This window comes from Loa loa, assembly GCF_000183805.2.
Source record: "Loa loa unplaced genomic scaffold supercont3.54, whole genome shotgun sequence".
Classification (NCBI taxonomy): Eukaryota; Metazoa; Nematoda; class Chromadorea; order Rhabditida; family Onchocercidae; genus Loa; species Loa loa.
Window position 1 is genome coordinate 141771 of NW_018108234.1, and position 19900 is coordinate 161670.

General features: G+C 33.2%; 5 protein-coding genes across 6 annotated transcripts; 4 read left to right on the forward strand and 1 right to left on the reverse strand.

Moving 5' to 3' along the window:
* The first annotated feature begins 767 nt into the window (after positions 1 to 767).
* Positions 768 to 2279, forward strand: LOAG_01300 (hypothetical protein). The gene is made up of 3 exons (XM_003136839.2): positions 768 to 909; positions 1412 to 1531; positions 1910 to 2279. Exons 1-3 carry the CDS (start codon positions 811 to 813, stop codon positions 2027 to 2029), a joined length of 339 nt encoding a protein of 112 aa, XP_003136887.1. The 5' UTR covers positions 768 to 810; the 3' UTR covers positions 2030 to 2279.
* Positions 2280 to 2687: 408 nt separating this feature from the next.
* LOAG_01301 lies at positions 2688 to 5753 on the forward strand (the record flags this gene model as incomplete). Of its 2 annotated transcripts, XM_020445698.1 has the most annotated exons (8): positions 2688 to 2868; positions 3026 to 3131; positions 3219 to 3345; positions 3843 to 3927; positions 4163 to 4350; positions 4482 to 4629; positions 4808 to 4975; positions 5220 to 5753. In XM_020445698.1, the coding sequence occupies exons 1-8, from the start codon at positions 2750 to 2752 to the stop codon at positions 5380 to 5382; spliced, it is 1104 nt and encodes a 367-aa protein (XP_020303865.1). In that variant the 5' UTR covers positions 2688 to 2749. The 2 variants fall into 2 exon arrangements, with proteins under 2 accessions (XP_020303865.1, XP_003136888.2); XM_003136840.2 differs by lacking the exon at positions 2688 to 2868 and having other exon boundaries at positions 2971 to 3131; positions 5220 to 5382.
* A 1854-nt stretch (positions 5754 to 7607) lies between these two features.
* On the forward strand, positions 7608 to 9641 carry LOAG_01302 (hypothetical protein; the record flags this gene model as incomplete). The annotated part of the gene is made up of 3 exons (XM_003136841.1): positions 7608 to 7742; positions 8736 to 8861; positions 9447 to 9641. 3 exons carry the CDS (start codon positions 7608 to 7610, stop codon positions 9639 to 9641), a joined length of 456 nt encoding a protein of 151 aa, XP_003136889.1.
* Positions 9642 to 10401: 760 nt separating this feature from the next.
* On the forward strand, positions 10402 to 14969 carry LOAG_01303 (hypothetical protein; the record flags this gene model as incomplete). The annotated part of the gene is made up of 11 exons (XM_020445699.1): positions 10402 to 10566; positions 10630 to 10785; positions 11081 to 11269; positions 11709 to 11900; positions 12128 to 12338; positions 12467 to 12669; positions 12920 to 13048; positions 13346 to 13522; positions 13773 to 13994; positions 14498 to 14694; positions 14780 to 14969. Exons 2-11 carry the CDS (start codon positions 10687 to 10689, stop codon positions 14967 to 14969), a joined length of 1809 nt encoding a protein of 602 aa, XP_020303866.1. The 5' UTR covers positions 10402 to 10566; positions 10630 to 10686.
* A 1456-nt stretch (positions 14970 to 16425) lies between these two features.
* LOAG_01304 (ctr copper transporter) lies at positions 16426 to 18710 on the reverse strand. The gene is made up of 5 exons (XM_003136843.2): positions 18551 to 18710; positions 17944 to 18171; positions 17376 to 17619; positions 16919 to 16961; positions 16426 to 16802 (listed from the first exon to the last, which is right to left on the reverse strand). Exons 1-5 carry the CDS (start codon positions 18696 to 18698, stop codon positions 16614 to 16616), a joined length of 852 nt encoding a protein of 283 aa, XP_003136891.1. The 5' UTR covers positions 18699 to 18710; the 3' UTR covers positions 16426 to 16613.
* Between the last annotated feature and the right edge of the window lie 1190 nt (positions 18711 to 19900).

Consider the following 19900-nt stretch of genomic DNA (forward strand, 5'->3'; position numbering starts at 1 on the left):
CGAGAGGGAAACCCTTCAAAGATGCTTAATTATGATCCTATCAGTTTTGCAACATTAACAATCAATCACGGGTAAAATTTTCTTCCTGAAAGCTTCTCCCGTTCAAAATTTGCAGTCAACTCACACTTTCAAGGATGAATTCATCGTCAAAAGACAAACATTCACTTTTATTATAAATACAGCAAGCTAGCTTTAAGTAATAACTATCAACAGTCACAATATTATGAAAAAGGTAACTTGTATGGCTAAAGTATTTAAACAAGTAACAACTTGTTCCTGATCTAATCAACTGTCCATTTCGGTTAACAAAACCATCCATCCGGCGGAACAATACAACCAATGATTCTGCAATAAACAGGTAATGTATAAATATGCGATGAAAACTAAAGAATTTGAAGTTTGCCGTAAGTACACGTAGTGTACGTCCAAGTGACGCAGTGCGCACATATGACGTACGTTCATTAGACGTCTTACATATCACATACACGTCATTTCTTTTTTGACAAAACGCAATAGGCTCGTGTTCAGGTTGCTAATAGTTTTATGACACTAGTGGGTTTGTGAGGTTTCTAGTTTGTTTTCAGGTTAGCTCCGTGTTAATTCCGGATCTAGATCTCGGGAGTTGCTTTTGGCAAAGGGAATTCGTAAGTGAAAGATGAGCTGATTTTACATGAATAACACTGCTGTACTTGGCTATCCTACCATTCACATTGGTTAGATTCTTGGTCTCTCTCTCTAAGCCATTTCCTTAACGTATAATTTTTTTTTTTCAGAATATTGGAATATTGATTTTCTCAGGTATTTTGAGAGATGACTGATGATGTCAAGAGCAGCGATAATGATCCATACAAAGAAGTGATTCGAGGTGGCTTAAAATTGAAGAAGGGCAAGTCAAAGTTCAAGAAAAAAGTATGTTCTATAGTTAAAAAATCTGCAAAAGGACACGTTTCAGTACATACCTGGAATAGTATACCCTTTCAATCGGTACTTTCTAAGAATGTATTCTAAATTTATATCCATGAAAATAGTATTATAGTAATCAGGAGATGCTGCTATCGATTTAAATAATATTACTCATGAAATAATACATTCCACCAAGTAATGCTATGGGAAGGCTTACTGGATAAATTATTTAATTGTCGTTCAATAATCGAAGCCTGAAATTGTCTTATTTTTATTATCAAATTTGGTTCATTCATATCGTTCATGAAGTTTAGGCATCATTTCTTTCTGAAATGAAATGGTTGTAGTAAGGGATGGGATCTTTAAACGGAATGGATGGTATTGCTGAAATACCAAAATGCAAGAAAGGATAAGTATATTCACTTTCTAAAGATTTGGGAAGAAAAGACAAATGATAATTCACCATTGGCTCCTTTTTTTGACTACTTGAAATATTCATATTTTCCAGAAGAGAGAAAGTGTTGATCTGAAGACTATTGATATAACTATCCATAAAGATGCCGATGCTACAATTACATATAAGACACCAGCGGAGATAGCATTTGAGAAGCGACAGTTGCAAAATCAGGTGACAATTTTGTTTTCTTGATTTACTTAACCTATGTAATAATTCGCTTTTTTTCTAAAGTTACTCAGTTGAGCACTTTCTTCACCACATAGTTACAATATTTGTTAAGTGCAAACATTAAGTGTCAACACATCGGAATAGTCGGAGACTAATATGATTGTATTTTTCATCTAAAACTACTAAACGTTCATTACACTGTTACTGTGATAGAGTGTGTATTACAAGGCATTTTATAGCAGATCTGCAGTTTTGCACCTTATCATTTATAGTTTTTTAGCTTGTGAATCATTTTAAATAGCTGTTTTAATTATTTTCTCCTATACTAAAGGACAGTAACTATAAACGCTTTGGAGAATTTGCTGTTATGCATTTTTACAGTTCGAACGGTTAGCGAAGAAAGCAGCTGTAAGTCATCGTGAAAAAGTTGAGAAGTTTAATCAGCAGATGAGCGAACTAACCGAATTTAACGATATACCAAAAGTTTCATGGACGAAATGATTGCAAATTGTGTGAAAAAAACCTTTGGACCAATTTTTAAAATATCGTTTCTAGTGTCTCGTTTTGTTGTATCCTTGAAGATTTTCATCGAGCATAATGATAACTTCATTTCCTCCTTGCCGTTTATTGTATAGAAAGTATTTCGTGTAGTTATATGTAACACTTCAGTGACTGTACAAATCGGTCCATTCAGCTGTTTACAGTAATGGTTGTTTTTGTGAATGGTCATCACTCTCTTTTTTGTACACTCATTCTTTTTCTTTCTTTTTGTTTTTGTTTTTTTTGCATTTCCTTTCGTTTTAACTTCTTTTGAGTAAGTAAATGAATTGAAATGTCTATAATTTATACATGAACGATAATTGGAAATCCATGATAGCTGTTTGAAATTACACGAAGTTGTCGAAATGTGGAATCGTAATTATAGGTCTTGTGTTTCATTTATCTAATTATTTAGCACAAATGACACTTAAAACAGTGGCGTATTATTACTGCTAAACTCTTCCATCGGTTAGGATAAATGTGACGGGATATGTTCAGCATTTCATAATAACATGCTTCGATTTGACTGATTTATAATAATTACTGCTGTGGTTTTTTCACATTCCATCACGACAACCGGGGTTGTAAGTTCCGGGATATGAATCTAGGGGGTGTTCTTCTTGAATTTAAAAAAAAAAAAAGATTCGGAATAATTTCGTTTGAGGTTGATGTTGAGGTTAAATGAATCGACCATCTAAAAGTGCTGAGGTAGTTGCCGAAGGAAACGAAAATGAGCCATCAACTTCATGTGTTGTACAAGACAAGTTTGTTCGGTCCTATACATACAGCAGTTGGAAAAGGTATTGGATTGAATTGATTCGTTTGTTTAAAAGGAGCGGAAATTTAAGCTAGGATGTACAGTTCCAATGCATGACGATCAAACTTTTGTATTTAATATGGTAAGTGGCGTGGAACATAAAGAGATTGTCATGGAGCAATGAATGTCCGTTGTTACAGGTTACGTGATGTTTGTCGTGCATTGCAAGAAACGCAGGAAATAGCTGTGCTCCAACGGGAAAAATTAGATGTATTGTTGGCAAATGAGGAGGAATATCGTGAGCTGGTTGGAATTTTTTTTTTTTTAATTTCGAGATATATTTGGACAACAAGTTTTACTCTTTCAAGAATGCATATCTCTGCGTTATTTAAGGCTGAGCGAGTGCGGTGCGAACAAGTTGAATTGCAAGCATTACGAGATTATGTGGAGAGACAGAAGTGTCGTGTAATGACGTGTCGTATGAAATTGATTCATTTTAATGACGAAAAGTTCCAGAAAGGTATTTAATTTTTGATTAGACGATTATTTGTACTGTATACTGTTTGTGGTGAAAAAAAGCCAATTATGAGATTGGAAGTGGGCAGTCAGCTGGGTAAAAAAGATCGCTTTTTCACTCCTGCTCACATCTTAATAACATCAGCTTCACTTTGGAACCGAAATGGTCTTCTTGTAATCTTAGTGAAGAAAGGAACAATATTTTCAAAGAATTATTAGATTTTGTATTCATTATAATATTATAATCACTCAGTATAACGAAGAGACTTATTGAGCCGTTCAAAACACCATAATTCCAGATCGCACTTCTTAATCGCTAATTCATTTACCTCCAAGCAAAAAATTAGTTATCGTGATTTCGTTGCGTAGCTTTACCAGATTCATCCTTAAGCCATAGATCAGTTTGGAAATATTTCGTTGAGTGTTTGGACATAAATACCTTCTAATTATTCGTGTCGGCAGAATTTTTGCATTAGGTTCTTAAGTAATATACTATTGCAGATATGATGACTAGTAAACGATCAAGCGAAGTTATAAAGATGCAAGAAGATTTGCTAAAGCGAAAAGCAGCACTTTCTTTGGCAAAGTATGATCCTTGAGAATTGTTTTGGTGAATGAAGGTGCAGATCTTAGATAGCGCTGTGCGCTTACGATAAACTGTTTCATTAACTTCATGAGATACATTTAATGTAAAAGAGATTAGTTGTTTATTTAGAACCTTTGGCCAGAATATTTGATTAACACATAAAAACACTTACATACTATAACTTGTATACGATATTTGAAACTTTTTACGAAATCTCATTGATGTTGTTTATTAGAGATAATTTACTCTTAATCGCTTCACATTTGGCATGGCGTCGAAGAAAGATGGTTGAAGATCTAATGCATATTTATGTCATCAATTTAAATACATCACCAGAAGCGCGTTTAATGCCTTCATCGTGTGCTTGCCGTTCAATAGCCTGTATTACTGGTCTTCATCTTCCAGATACTTTATCTTTTCTTGGTTAATTTTTTGATTTCATGTTAGAAGTACAATAATTTTGCAAAAGAAAATTTGGTCGAAGTTGATTTATTTATTGGAAAAATTTACTGAGATGTCGAATAACTGCAGTCATCATAGTTTGTAATTTCCAGGACATTCCGATATAGAAGTAAGTGCCGCTACAGGATATGTTGTTCAAGTCTTGTCCTTACTTTCACGAATATACAATTTTCCGTATCAATACAGCATGTTTTTCTTTGGCTCAAAATCAACAATAAAAGATCCAATACTTGAGGAGAGGTAGTGTATATATTGTTTCTTCGCTTCATCATTAACACTTATCTTAAAGCTTTTTATTTAGTTCGTTTGCCGCTAAAGTTCCCTCCAGACTTTTTCTTTTTTTTCTGCATATTTTTGATTGAGAAAGCTTAAAACCGAGAATTCCTCATAGTTTATCAAAAACGTTCATATATTTTAGATATCCTCTTTATGGTATGACACGGAATCGTGAAAAATTTGAAGAAGGCATGTCGTTGTTAAATAAAAATATATCACAACTTCGTTGGTCATTTGGTATAACTACGAAAGGAGTGGGGAGAACTTTGTTTAATTTGCAAGATTTATTGCTTCATATTGTTAGCAAAAGGTAATTTTGTAAAAAAAAAGAAAAAAATGATGTCATTGTTCATGTCATCAATATTCATGTAACTGATTCAACAGGAATCTAGATGAAGACAGAGATATTTGTATTTCGATTTTTTTGTTTATTAAAAATTACAGTCTTATAGAAGCGAAATGGGATTGACTATATTGTAAAATTGAAATGCAAAAATATTCAACATTAAAGGTGGAAAAGGCCGGTAATCAATTATTTTCTGTTCATATTTCAGACAAGATACTTCCACGGATTCAACCTTTCAAAGGCCATCAGTTAGCTTCCGAAGTGTTGGAAATGTGGATAAGACTTTGCATAAATGTACAAAGCCAAACCATGAGTTTAATCAAGGAAGCAAACCATCGGAAATGGATCCTCCAAGCATTTGCAGTTGTTAAATTTGCGTCATTATCTTTAGGTACTCTTTTTTTTTCATTGCATATAAATACTGTTCACAATAATTTGATGATAGATTTGAAGCTGAAGAGAACTTTCTCGCGTTATTTGTTGTAAAGCCATATGGAAAATGTTTGCAGACAGGCAAGTACTGCATCAACGAAGTCCGCATTACTGTTTGACTCATTTTCTTTTTTTACTACATTAACACTGGTTCTGCCACAAAGTAGTGAAAATGACGAAGTGGAAAAAAAGAAAGGGAAAAACATGAATAGTAATGGCATCACATCAAGTTAATTTCTTGTATTCTTTACCACTGCAATTGCTGAATCTTTTTCATTTTTTTTCCGATAATTCATCTCAACCTACGCGGATCAAAAGTGTGCGTATATAATTTTCCTGAAGAACGCTTGCAATATCGGTCTTTTCGAACTGTTGACCTATCTTATGTACCAGTAGCTTCTTTAATTTTCATGAAACATTCAGAAATATATCTCCATAGTATTATTACTGGGTGAATAATGCAGTACTATGAAGGATTTTTACCACCTCACGGTTAGGTTTCTGAACAGTATTTTAAAAAAGTATTTTTTTAAAAAAAAAACTCATTTTACACTTTGGGAACCTTATTCTTAAATTTACTTTTTTTCAGTCAACAACCAGAACGGCTATACCGGTGATTGTATTCATAGTATTCATATCTGTTCATCACTGATATGTCACATCACAGTAACATTGAACAGAAATCCATTTATCATAGTGATATGTCACATTTATTAGCGCCAAATTTTTTTTAAAACTTTTTCTCCATGATTATTTATGGTCGGAAGTTAGTTCATTGGGAATATTCTCTTTATTTACTTTAACCTGAATTACTGTATTTTTTCCAAATCATCCGTCACAGTTTCTGAGCTAAAATGGTTCAGGATATTTCTATTTTAATGAAATTTTTTCCCGGCTGTAATAATTTTGTTGTTCGATTGTAAGGTATTTTTAAACTTTGCTTTACTATTTTTGGGATAAAACTATTATTAATACTGAAATTCTACTTGGATATGATGAAAAAAGAAAAAGACTAGTCTGTCTTCAAGTGATTACGGGACGATTATGATAATATGTTAATTAAAATTTCATGTGAAATTTTCTGTTCTTTATCATCTTTTGAAAAATGTGTTTGTTTACGTAAGAGTCGATGTTCCTTACCTTCCTGATTTTTAGTAGCTTATTGGCTTGTTTTTCTTTTCCAAAGTTTTCTTCACATATTGTTTACGGCTGAATTATGAATACTGCCAATGTCCGTGCATATTACTGGTAGACTGTCAGGAGGTAGATCTTTCATATTTACCTCAAAGTAATTGTAGCCCAAAACTGTTGCCCAGGGAAGAGAAAGATTTGGAGTATTTTCGCCACTGTTGAAATTTACATTTCTTCCAGGATGATCCGATTACAACTAGTAATGTTTTTACAATTATGGAAGAATTAATGATTGTAACAAACGATGATTGTAATTCTTTTTGCTGATCTCTCATCTCAAAAAACTTTTATCAAATGGAGTGATATGTCTTTTTAGGCAGGTATAAATTATTTTCTTCGTTATACATGTTAATTTTAACAAGTTTTTCCTAATGCATTCTAATTCTTTACTTCGTCGCTTGGTACATTTTCTTCTTTCTTAACTACTTTCATTAAAACTGCTCTTTTACCATTTCATCATGCTCAGTTGTACATTTATAACCGATGCATAAGCATATATAGATGCTTGTCATATATGCATTCTTGTGTCTTATGTATATTCCATTCTTAGGATAGTAAAACTTTGCATCATAGCTTTTATATCAGTTACAACATTGTTGTTCAAGGGTTCTTGCCTTTTTTTTTTAATATATAAAATCGGATTCAAATTGCAATTGAAATTGTGGTCTAAAAATTTGCCATTGTGGCTGTTGCTTATTTGTCCAGGGTATTATTAGCCTGAAATATCCTTGTATACCTTAGGGTCTCAGTAACATAGGAAACAATGCACCAAGGTCTTAAGGCTGTTGAGAATTTTACAAATTTAACATAGGATTGAAAATTACAGGTCACAACTGTTCTTTTTTTTCGGTTTAATTAGATTAAATTTTGAGATGTGACATGAGTGACACTATTATCCGGAAAAGCTTCACTTTTTAAATTTGTTTCCGGTCACTGCTGTATCAGTGGAAGTTGTAATTCTAGCATCATTCATATGCAAAAAGAACAAGTTAACACAGATGTCGCACAAATTGATGAAGAAAAGAATAACAAGGTGGAATCTGACATTGAGGAAGTGTTGCTGGAGCCACGATTCAAATATTCCAGAATTCTAAATAATATACCTGGAGTGAGTGTCGCATGTTGCCGTTTTTAAGAAAATTAGAATATAAGGAATTTAAGAATGAGATCGTTGTTGGTAAACAGCTATTGGAAGCTTCGGAAAAAGTCTCGGCAAGAGAAAAGTGTGCAAAAGTTTAATTTAAATGTGGTCAAAATTTATAAGGAATCTTATGCAAATTCCGATAAGAAACTTTTTGATACTGTTGTTTTACCAGATATTGAGAAAAGATATGGCAACTTGTATGGCAATGCATCATAAGTTCGCAGCAGTAGGTAGTCGCTCCGGAAACGTGTATATTATTGATCATTTCGGAAGTTTCATCCAGAAAATGTTAGCTTTAATTTTTCTGCTTTATGTTTCGTTAGAGGAGTAAATGTACCAGATCAGTGGTTCCCAATCTTCCCTTGATCAGGGACTACTTTGGTGTTATTTGTAGCAGGGATCACAAGGTTCGAAAAAATTTTTTTTAGCTGAAAAATAAATTTAACGTATTAATTTATCGAACATTGATGAGAACAGCTCCCGCCTGTTTTCTATTCACCGCTCCGTTGCCCTCGCTAACCATATATTAGTTTCTCGCGGACCACCATTTGGAATCACTGATGTAGATTGTCGAGAAGTGGATTGAAAAAATAGTATTAACCGAATTTCATGATTCCCAAATTCGCAAATTTCTTTGCCAGTTTGAAACTTTTTTTCACAGGAATATATATGAGTGTCCTTAACTTATGTCAAACCATTATATCTATTTTACAAAAAGTACTATGAAAATTTTTTTCTTGTTTGAAAAAAAACTTTGCGGATTTCAGGGCAAAGACTTAACGAAATATGAGGAATTATTGTTTTTGCAGATATTTGCAAGTCATAGTTACTTATACAGAGATTTAAAAGCTCTGAGTTTTCGAAATAAAGCAAAGAAATTTTGTTGTGAATTAGTCATTTTAAAAAAGTAGTTGAAAATCAATTAGCATGTTATGTAAGCTGTGCTTGTACATTTAGACAGCACGTCATCATCGATGTCCGGTTACAAAAATATCAATTGATCCGACGGGATCATACTTCGTTAGTTGTTCACAGGATGCTCGAATCAGTATTGGAGGCATTACTTCCTTCGAACTTTCGCAAGTATTATTTAATGAACGATTTTTTCTCTAGTTTTTTGCTTACAATGCTAATAGTTGAAATCTGTAAGGGTATTTCAAGTGTAAAAGTATTGCCTTACATTATTTATTGGAGCGGGAGCATTATTTATTTGAAAATATTTCGGATCCTTAGGAAAAATGGAGAGAGTACACATTAACTGTGCAATCACTTTTAAGCAATATATGTATATATATATATAGCTGTGGTAGTTAGCTCAAATTACAAATAAATAATTTTCCAATGTACTTCCTGATGGTAAGAGTAAGAAATGTTAGAACGTGGAAAATCCTTTTTTTTTTTCAAGGATAAAAATAACTTTAAGAAGTAGCGCGCAAAGGAGACTGTTTTTAACTTTTGTTTCTTTGTTTTCTTACGACTAACTGAATGAAACAATGCCATATGAAATGTTTTCACTGGGAAAAGAATTGCACATTGTTATTAACAAATTATAAGAACTGTAATAATTAGATCACATTGGCATGCCATACGGAGATTTATCATTTCTGATGTATAGGCGACATACTTTTAATTCTAAAATTATGGAATGTTATATAATCATAATTGCAGATTATAGATTTAAAGTTAGCCGCACGATCGGTAGCAATAGATCCGGATTTTACGAAGCGTAGTTCAGGACATATGTTTATAACTGGAGAAAGAAATTTATTGCTACATCAGCGAACATTTTTCGGCAATTATAGAGAAAAGGTCGTCATCTATATTGTAACCTTTGAAGCAGATAGTGCTTCAAATATACTTTAATCTTTGTTCATGAATTATTTTGTTCTCCGGTTTCATAACTTCAGTAAATCTTATGTGAGCTCTGTTTTGTAATAACTGCTCTTCTGCTTTAAGCCTTGCCGATTGTTAAGAATACGTTTAGTTCCCGGCGTGCATTGCAGCCTACTAGTATCTGAAATAAGAGTAGATATTGCAAAGTATATCGTTGGCTATTATACGGTAGTCATCATCGTTGGCCATATCATGCATTTCTACCGAACTTTTGTTAATCTTTTGAAATCCAACATTCTTGATTATTCAGATAAAAAATAAATGTTTTTCCTACTACCCTTAGTAAATCCATAAATATATGAATATGAAAGACCTTATATCCTTTCTCTTTCTTTCATGTACTGTCAGTTAAATATAACCTAAAATGACCTAATTTTCATTTCGTTTAGATATTATATGAAGGTATGGATTGTGATGGAATGATTACGCAAATTTCTTGGCAGGATTGTTGCATTGCTTTTACCAATGAAACAGGAACTAGGATATTTGACAAGTGAGTATTAGACAATTTCTAGTCTTCCTTTGACTACTTTTAGTGTTTCCTTATTTTATTTATTCTGACAACAATTGTCTAACCACAATTAGACAACAATTTGTAAGATATAAGATAACAATTGTCTTATGTCTTTATACACCAAGAAAAAGTGTCGTTCTTCATCAGATCATTTTAACTTTTTTTTAGTATGATCTAGGTGCTTCTTTGATAAACTAAATTTTGTTTTGTTTTCGGAATGCGAACCAGTTAATTGCATTAGTCCAACCCACACATGAAAAACAGTCAACACTTACAGTCAAAGCTCGTCCGTCTCATTGTTGGATCAACAACGAAACCCTGGCAGTTGGATGGTACGATACTGTTTCCATATGCGTAATCATTGGTTCATCTGATTCACAGGTAAATTTTTACAAATTTTGGATAAGCGTAAACTGTAACTCTTCTCATAAATTCGTTGTTAAGGTAGTTTCATCGACCGAAAGGAAAGGAGTGGAAGTACATTACGTTTGGAAGTGTGATATGTATATAGCTGATATTTCATTCACTCTTAGTGATGATAAATCTTGTTTCTGGAAAGAAATAACAGTTTTCGGAATGAAGAAGACAACCGTTGAAAATGTGTGTCTTTCTTTTCCAATATTTAAAAGGATTTGTTACGAGTTCATTTACTTTATAATTAATTGATGATGTTATGATGATCTTAAGTAATTTGTTCATCTCATTTTTTTGTTTGAAATAAATACGTAATTAGATTGGAGGAAGGACTAATTACCTCATTTTCTTCCTACTGGCGTGTCCCAAAAAAAAATTTCGCCTTTAAATGAAAAAATACCTAGTTACTGATTAGAGCTTATTTTAAATTTCTTCACAATGATTCATTTCTTCACACTTTGCAATGCAAAGTATTTTTAAGCCCACGCAGGATGAATGTGAGATGATACTGGCGTTATTGGAGCCAGAAGATTCAAACACATTTACTTTGACTACCGAAGATAGAATCGAAATGTATACGTGTGATCGAGGCAACCTAACTTTGTTTCATATGTCTTCTCTGCCATATGAAAATGTGTACTTTTTGCTTGGCTGTCAGGAATTCATTGAGGTCGGGTTTTCTTTTTCGAAAATTTCGTAATTCTCCTTAACGAGGTATCCTGTGTCATTTATCACTATTGTTGTCCCAAATACACTCGACCTACTGATCTTCCCTGATCTTTTATCATTACTAGTTTTAACATCTGATCTAAGGTGATATAGTTTGAAAATGTGCAACAGTGGTTACATTTAATCACACGATGGTGTGTGCTTCAGGATATGGGACAATATTTATAATTAGGGCAGGGCCATCTGTGAGAATAGTATCCAAAAGAAATGAAGCTGCATAAATGCAAAATATTTTTGCCTTTATTTATCTAGAAAGAAAGGTAAGTTTGTAATTTATTTTCTTATAATTTAATACAACTGAATTACTTAAGAGAAATGCTAGTTGCATTCGTTCTGTTGTTTCTACTAATCATTTACATCTGCAGTAATAAATATTGAAGGCGCAGCCATGTTCAGCTGATGATCGAGTACGATGGTATTTGGAGAATGATATGCTTCGTGATGCAATGCAATATGCGAATGAACACAAAGCTCAACTTGAGCATTTAGATCCTGTCGATATTGGAAAACGTTATTTGAGTTCTCTCACTAAGCAGAAACGTTTCGCCGAAGCTGCAGCAAGTCTTAAAGCGGTTTGTGTAGAATTTGTTTGCATAACGCTAACATAATTGTCTGCTAACTTTAATTTATCGGTCACTTCATTTTTTTTTTCATTTATCGTTTGTTTGAACATGTAGCAAGACTATTTAGGTTAATTTTATGTTGTTTCCGTTAAGGTCACGTATGAACATCTTCCCATCTCTATTTGATTTTTTAAATATCAGAGAGAAGTTTGAAATCATTCGAATATTTATTTAAGGTTTGTGGACGTCAGAAAGATCTGTGGGAATATTATGTAAATGAGTTTGAACAGAATAATGTGGTCCTTCAATTGGCAAAATATCTCCCGGTAAGGGATCCCCAATTGGAACCGGAATGTTACCAGTGTGTACTGATTGCTGCATTGTACAACCATCCAGTTTTATTTTATAACTTGATCAAAGTTTGGAATCCAGATTTATTCCGCGTAGGTCAGTGTTTTATTTACTCGTTATTTGTTATTTACACACGTTGCAGGTATATGTTTTACGTAAGTTTTTTCGAATGAAGGATGGGAAAAGAAAATTCTCACTTCAAACTAAAATTTGTAGTGCTTCAGGTGCAATAACGGATATGGCTATGAAACGGATTGTACATGAAAATGTGAATCCACTATCAGAAAATGATGCAGTAGCTATTTATCGATCTTTGGCTCGCCTTTATCTGTACGAACGAAAATATAATAAAGCTTTAATGCTTTACATCATGTTAAACGACAAAACCGTTTTTCAGGTTATCGAAAAGTACCAACTCTTCGACCTGGTGAGACTTCCTTCTTTGTGATTTATCGAATTTTCGTTTGCTTATCTTCTCTGTATCAACCGTTCCAATTTCATTAGGAAGATTTAATCTTTGTGATTTATCAAGTTTTAGTTCTTGAAATAAACATTAATGTAATGATGATTGTTTAAAAAACTTGTGCTGTTTGTCCTATTCCGTGAAAAAAGATACAAGATCGAGAGTAAAGAGCTAAAGCAGGGGATGTAGATCCTTATTAAGAATAATTTAACAGGTTAAGAATGATTTGACAAAACTGATGGATATCGATACGAATCTAACAATACGACTGCTTATTGAAAATGCCGGAAGTCTTCCAACAAAAACGATTCTAACGCAACTTGCGATGTATCCAAAATTGCAGGCATTAATTCTAAATTGTATATTTAACAAACTCTTTCACGGAGTTGGAAAGAATGTTCTTTGCTTAGTCTCTTTCTCCTTTAATGCTTCCTATTTCATTTACATATATTCGTTTTTTTTTTCATTTTATACACATTCATCTGATTTTTTGATGATCTCTATTTTAGTTTACGTCTTTATGCGCTGAATCAGTTGGATCTTGACCAACCTTATTTCTTTTACTTTATTTTTCTGTTTACTTTCCAAAATATTTGAAAAAGGAACAAATTAGATTATCATTTCAAAAAATATATTTCAGATGGCGTATTTGAACAGTCTATTTGAGAGGAATGAAGGGGAGGAATTTGTCGATTTCGCTATAGGACTGTATGCTGAAAATGAACCACGACTTCTTTTACCATTCCTCCGGAAAACAGCAGTCTATGATATAGCAAAAGCCATTGATATCTGTGAAAAAAAGCAGTACATCAATGAGGTTTATTGATTTGTCTAAAATTTTTTTTTTTGCATGATTCAATGTTTAACTCTTGTGCTAGTTTTTAATTTTTTAATCATCAAAGGAAATGATGTGAATGATGGCGGTACTGGCAGTAACGTAGTTACAGCTCCATTCACACGGGCAGAATAAGCAATTCAAAGCCTGTGGTTAGTTAGCTTAGTACTAGGTTATATTGTAAAATCATATTATAAATTGTCATAATCATCACAGCCTGATATCATTACAGATGGTTTATTTGCTGGGAAGAAGTGGAAATCGTATGAAAGCTCTAGATTTACTTGTAAATAAACTTGGTCGCATTGATAGTGCAATTGACTTTTGCCGTGAAAACGATGATTCTGATTTATGGAATTCACTGGTCGATGCGGCTGTGAAACGACCGGATCATATCATGGAGCTTTTGAATACTGCTGGAAAATACGTTAATCCATTAAACATTATTGAGAAGGTTTTTTTGTTTCTTCATTTAAATATGCAGTGTTTCGTTTCTCTAACGTGATATGTATTACCGTTATTATTAGTTTTACTTTTAAAATTCAAATCCTTGTTATTTTACGGAAGATATGTGGTGGAGATGATCTTCGCCTTTTGTAAAAAAAGATCGCATAAGAAATGAAGAACTGAAATACCTACGTTCAGTATGCTACATTTCAGTAGAATTACGAAGGTATTGAAAACTGGGTAATTTTAGCGATCATTTCTTATAAACTCTTATTTTAAGACTTTCGGAATTATATCTTGAGAATGGGCGGTCTTTGGAAATATGAAACTGGTTCCTTTCGGGAACGGTCCGATTTTCCAGCACACTACCTTCCGGGAAACTACTTTTTGGAAATATGAAACTGGTTCCTTTCGGGAACGGTCCGATTTTTCAGCACACTACCTTCCGGGAAACTACATACTGTTGTTGCTTGGAATGTGCAAATTATTAGGAGCTTCTTAAGCTTTCAGATTCCGGAACAAATGAACATTCCTGGTTTACGGAATTTATTGGTGAAAATCTTGCGTGATTATGAATTACTTGTACAAATGCAGCTTGGCTCTTTGCAAGTAACAGAAGCTGACAGTAATCGGCTTTTCGCAAAATATTTATCAAATCGCAAACGTTCGATTTTCATCGATTTCGATCAGTATTGTATTGTGTGCAGGTGAAACCAGTTCTCCATTTTGAAATTAACATTTAAATTGGAAATTTCATTAGTTTTTTTTCCTCTCTAAGCGATTCGATTTCAGGATAGCTCTGCTGCTGCAACGCGAAAAGCCTACTGATTGCAGACATACGAATTGTGACATCATTGTTTATAGTTGTGGACATTCAGTGCATATCCACTGTTTATATATTCCTCATTCGGATGAACAAAGAATCACGGAGAATGGTAGATGTCCTATGTGTTATGGATTGCATTTATATGGAAATGGTTAGGAAGATGACATCACGCTTCAAGCGGTGTCTACGGTAACGCTGTGGAAATATTTCCGAAGAAATCACACATAGGGAATTTAAAGTCTTTCGAAAGCACAGCATCTATTGTGATATCCATTGACAAAGTCAAGTACAATACTGAAATCAACTTTTTACGTTATATTGATACATTATAAATAAGATTTGGTGTATTTGATTTGATATCATTGATGGTTCTGAAAACTTTTCACTCTAAAAAGACATCCGTAGTTTAAATACATGAAGCATCACCGGATGTTTGTCTTCTACATATCTAATCAGTAACTACATACAATATTCCCGACAAACGCCGCTGAAGCATTATTTTCGAACCACCTAACAATAAAAGCAGCTCTAACATCGGACAAATACAGTAAATCAGATTGTCGATATCTTGTGACTCACTTCTTCATAAGTCTTAGTACCGCAACAACGCCTTAATACTATATTGTTGGCTAACAATCTACCCGCATACCTTGCTTGCATTGACCACACCTATGGCTATGTCTTTAGTAAACTTCTGAATATCAAGCATTCTTGTACTCCTGGTTCCTGAATATAGGATAGATTTTCGAAATGAATTGTTAACTTACGAGTTTGTAAAATGAAATTTCGGCGAAACAGGAAAACATTTACTATTCGATCAGATATATAAAAGATGAAAGGATGTTAATGGAAAGATTCAGAAGTGCCATATATGAGAAAGTATAGTTGTTGATCATAATGATCAATAGATCATTACAGCGGAGGGTTCGAAATAATGATCTGTAACAATGACAGAAATAAATAAGTAGTATAAGAACGAAATAATGGGAAAATAAGCATTGTGATACATGTGAAAAAAAATACTGAAATAAGAAAACAATATTAATACCTAACTAACTACCTAGTAGTGTATCATGATACATTACTAGGATGATCAACACGAATATGTTGGATTGGCAATAGAAAGAGTGCAGGGAATGTGAACATTTTGAAATGAAGTTTGGAGAGAAATAAGTTTTTTTTTAGCTGTGGATCTTACTGACGAACGGAATCGTCTTAACAATGAAAAAGCAAGATGATTTTTATTACGAATGCTGCAGATTTTATTTTTTGCAATTACCAGCAACTCGTGGAACGATGAATACAATAGAACGATATGTTAACGTTCGATATCACTAACTTTTTGGAAAATCGATAAACAGGATGCTACACTTGCAAACACGAAACATATTCCGCTGGGTGAATGATTGCGCAGATCCTTCTGAACTAAAGATAAGTACCGATGTTTCATCCGGAAATACATCTTGAGAAATTATTTCACAGGTGTATTGTCCGTATGTAAGCTGACAAAAGTACAGCAAATATAGCCAGAAAGATAAGTATAATCATTAAAACAAGCTTTTTGTACAAGCTCTAATAAGAAATCTGAAAAAGCATAAACTTTCTAACTAGCAAAAAAAAAAAAAGTAAGAACTTATACCCTGAATCTGACAGTTTAAAAACTAAAATAAATTAGGCAAATCGAATTAATACTTCAGAAAAACTAAGACAAATTAAATTAATACTTCAGCAATACAGTTAATACAGACATATGATCAGCGAACCATTACTGATGGAACACTGGAAATGAAAAACTTATTTCTAATGGCAGGCATCAGTAGCAAATGTATCCAAATCGTCGGTTTCTGGATTAAAACATTTTAAGATAGCAAATAACCAATGTCCGAAAGCTGCACCCGCAATTACAGCTATGGTTAACCAAACATTATAAGTCATCGCAATAAGCATCAAGCAATATGCCAACGTCAGCTGCACAAGATAAAGGACTGCCTGTAATAATAAGCTATTTTAATATTTTGCTGCATTTCAGATAACATTTTACAGCGCCTTACTATATCTGCAGCTTAAGTAAAACTAATAAAAGTGATAATAGTGCATGTACTTACTTGCAACAATCGAATTGTAGGAGAAATATCCTCCTTTGCTGTCCTGAAAAATTAATGGGAAAAGTGTACGATTTTGAATTTTGCATGTGGCATATAAAACAGAAACTAAACTATCGAGATCCTCGAAAACCCTTTTGGACATATTCATGACAAACTCAAGCTATCAGCAAGACGTGCATTACACTGATCAGTCCGGGTAATTCCGGCATTCTAGTTAATTAAAATATGGAAAACAGCTTTAAACACAATTGGGAAAAAAACGTTTAAAAACACTGAAATAATTTTTAAAGAAATTTCCAATTTTTTCCAATCTCTTTCTTTTCTTTTGAGAAATTTCCAATTTCTCATTCAGTTAAGTACACGGCAAATCCTTGCAACATAATAATCGAGTCCATTAATGGAGCTATGAAATACGAAAAACAGTACCAATCTTCAAATATTAAAAAATTAAACAAACCTGGTAGAAACTTGCTGATAACCAGGCGATAGAGTGATCCTCAGAGGAGCAGATACAGAAGAGCAGTTGCAGCCAGTACGTTTATCGTCATCTTGTTTTACTTCATCTAACTTTCTTTCATTATTGGCATGTTGGCAACTTGGAGGACATCGCGCAGCAGAAAGCTGCAGATAAACACGAAACCATTTAATCCATTCGTAAAAGCAAGCCATTATGAAGATCAGTAAACAAGAAAGCAAGAGACCTGCAATTACTACCAGCGTTAAATTACTAGCAACTACTTGAACAAGGCACATTATTTGTTATCCGCAAAATTGTTCCGTTTCATGCGACCCATGGTTGTTGCTGTTTTGTTATTTTCCCATTATATATAAAGATAGAAATGAATTAAGGAAAAGGAGAAAGAAGATGAAATAATTAATTAAATGTTGGCATAAGAGTAAGAGAGAACATCAGATTTCAAAGAAAAGTGTTGGAAGATAGAAATTGTGAGGATTTTCTCTTCGCGAAGATAAATGATCAGTGTGACTGTCAGAATATTAATAATAAAAGCATTAGAAAAATTAACCATACAAAGACTCGATTTGCCAAAATTCGAATAAAATTATTTCACGATAACCGAAATGAAACCACATCTTCATATTATGCGCACCATGCCCATCATGCTGATAGTCATGTCCTTTTCCGTGTTTCATCAATCCATCATTCATTTCATGCATGTGATAATGGTCCATCTGTCCATTATACCCATGCATTTCATCCTTGTCCATTATTTCAACATTACTTTCCTGATTCCCTCCAAAAGTAAGTAATGAAAAAAGCGTGTTTTATTAGTTGCAAACAGAAGCGAAGAAAATATTGAAGTCCCATTTTATGTTTTCGAAATAAGTTAAATTGAGTATAAGTAGAAAAAGGTATGCATAAAGACGATATAAATGAAATAATTTAAATGCTAGTTACCAAAAGCTTTACCTACATCAATTCCAGCCTTTTTTCTTTTAAGTAATGCCTTTAGGAATATACTGCAATCTAAACGACACCGGTAGCATTACCGATCCTTAGCTCATTTGTCAGGCAATCCGATCAGTGCTACGATATGGTTTACGTTTCCTCTGCCTTTCTTTTAATACATATTCTCCCACTGAGTAAAATGTAATCATATAAATTAAAAGAACCTAGTTTCCTGTATTCATGATAATCACTTGCTAATTCATCCAGAAAGCTCGTCACACTGTTCAGCCGATCTAACTCTGAAAAACTTGTCCTGTTCGTCGGAGGTGCATTCAACCTTCCATCTACGAGGCTCGGTATAGTAGTATTCATGATTCCCTGAAATGTAATGATTCCTACAATTGAAGAATTCTTTTAATCTGCTACACAAAACCGGAACCCGTAAAATCACATAATGTTGAATGTTCACAGAGTAGTAAGCACACATCCATCAGTATGATGAAACCAATCATTTTAGATATTATTTCGAAATTTCTAGTATTTTATCCTAATTACGAAATTGCGTCGGAAAAATTACATCTCATTATTATCGATGTCACTAAACAACCGGAACAGCAAACTGCAGTAGATTCAAGAGTAACCTATTGACAGAGAAGAACCAACCGCAACGAATTAGCCCACTTTCTGCACGATTAAAACTGAACTCCAAATAACTAACTTCATATGCATAGAAATTTAGTTCGGAACTGAATTAAAAACAAAGGATGAATTAACCAACTACAAATGTTATTGATAAACAAAATTGTGAAGTAGTAATAAGATCATTTACATAAAATTCCTATCGCTATTATTATTATTGCATAATTTGTTAACAACATTAATGAAAACTGAAACAATAACTGAGATTTCTACTCTTTGTAAAATATTTTAGAACAATTTGAAACATTAATTAGAATAATTATCATCATCATCAGTAAACGAAAAATTATTAGACAGATGCCTTGACAATAAAACCACCGTGCAGACCAAAAAGGCAATGTCAATAATTGAAAAAAGCAATAATAACAATATAACTGTGATAACCTACTTCAACGATTCTTGATCAAACAGTCCAATTACATAAACAAACACAAACACACTCATACAAACATACACACATATTGTAGCTGATAAATGCCATACTACGATACCATGAAGTACCATAAAGAAAGCACAGCATCAAGAAGAATATCAAACAGTGCCATTTATGATATCAAACCTCAATAGACATTAATGACCACAATTCCAACTTCATCTTCTATACCCAAACTCATCATAATTCTAACTTTCAATTCATTTTTAAAGTAACATAAGCAATGATAAGAATGGCATGTTCACAGTGAGAGCACGGAAAGATAAGCCAAATTATCTGAAGAGCCAATCATCCCTTATGACATTATTTGTTCGAATATATAATAATATACGAACGAAGAAGTGAATAACGAATGGTTAGAAAAATGAAGCATAATCCTTAGTTAACAAAAAAAAAAAAAAGGAAAGGAAATCTTCAAAAATGTTAAAAGAAAATGAAAACG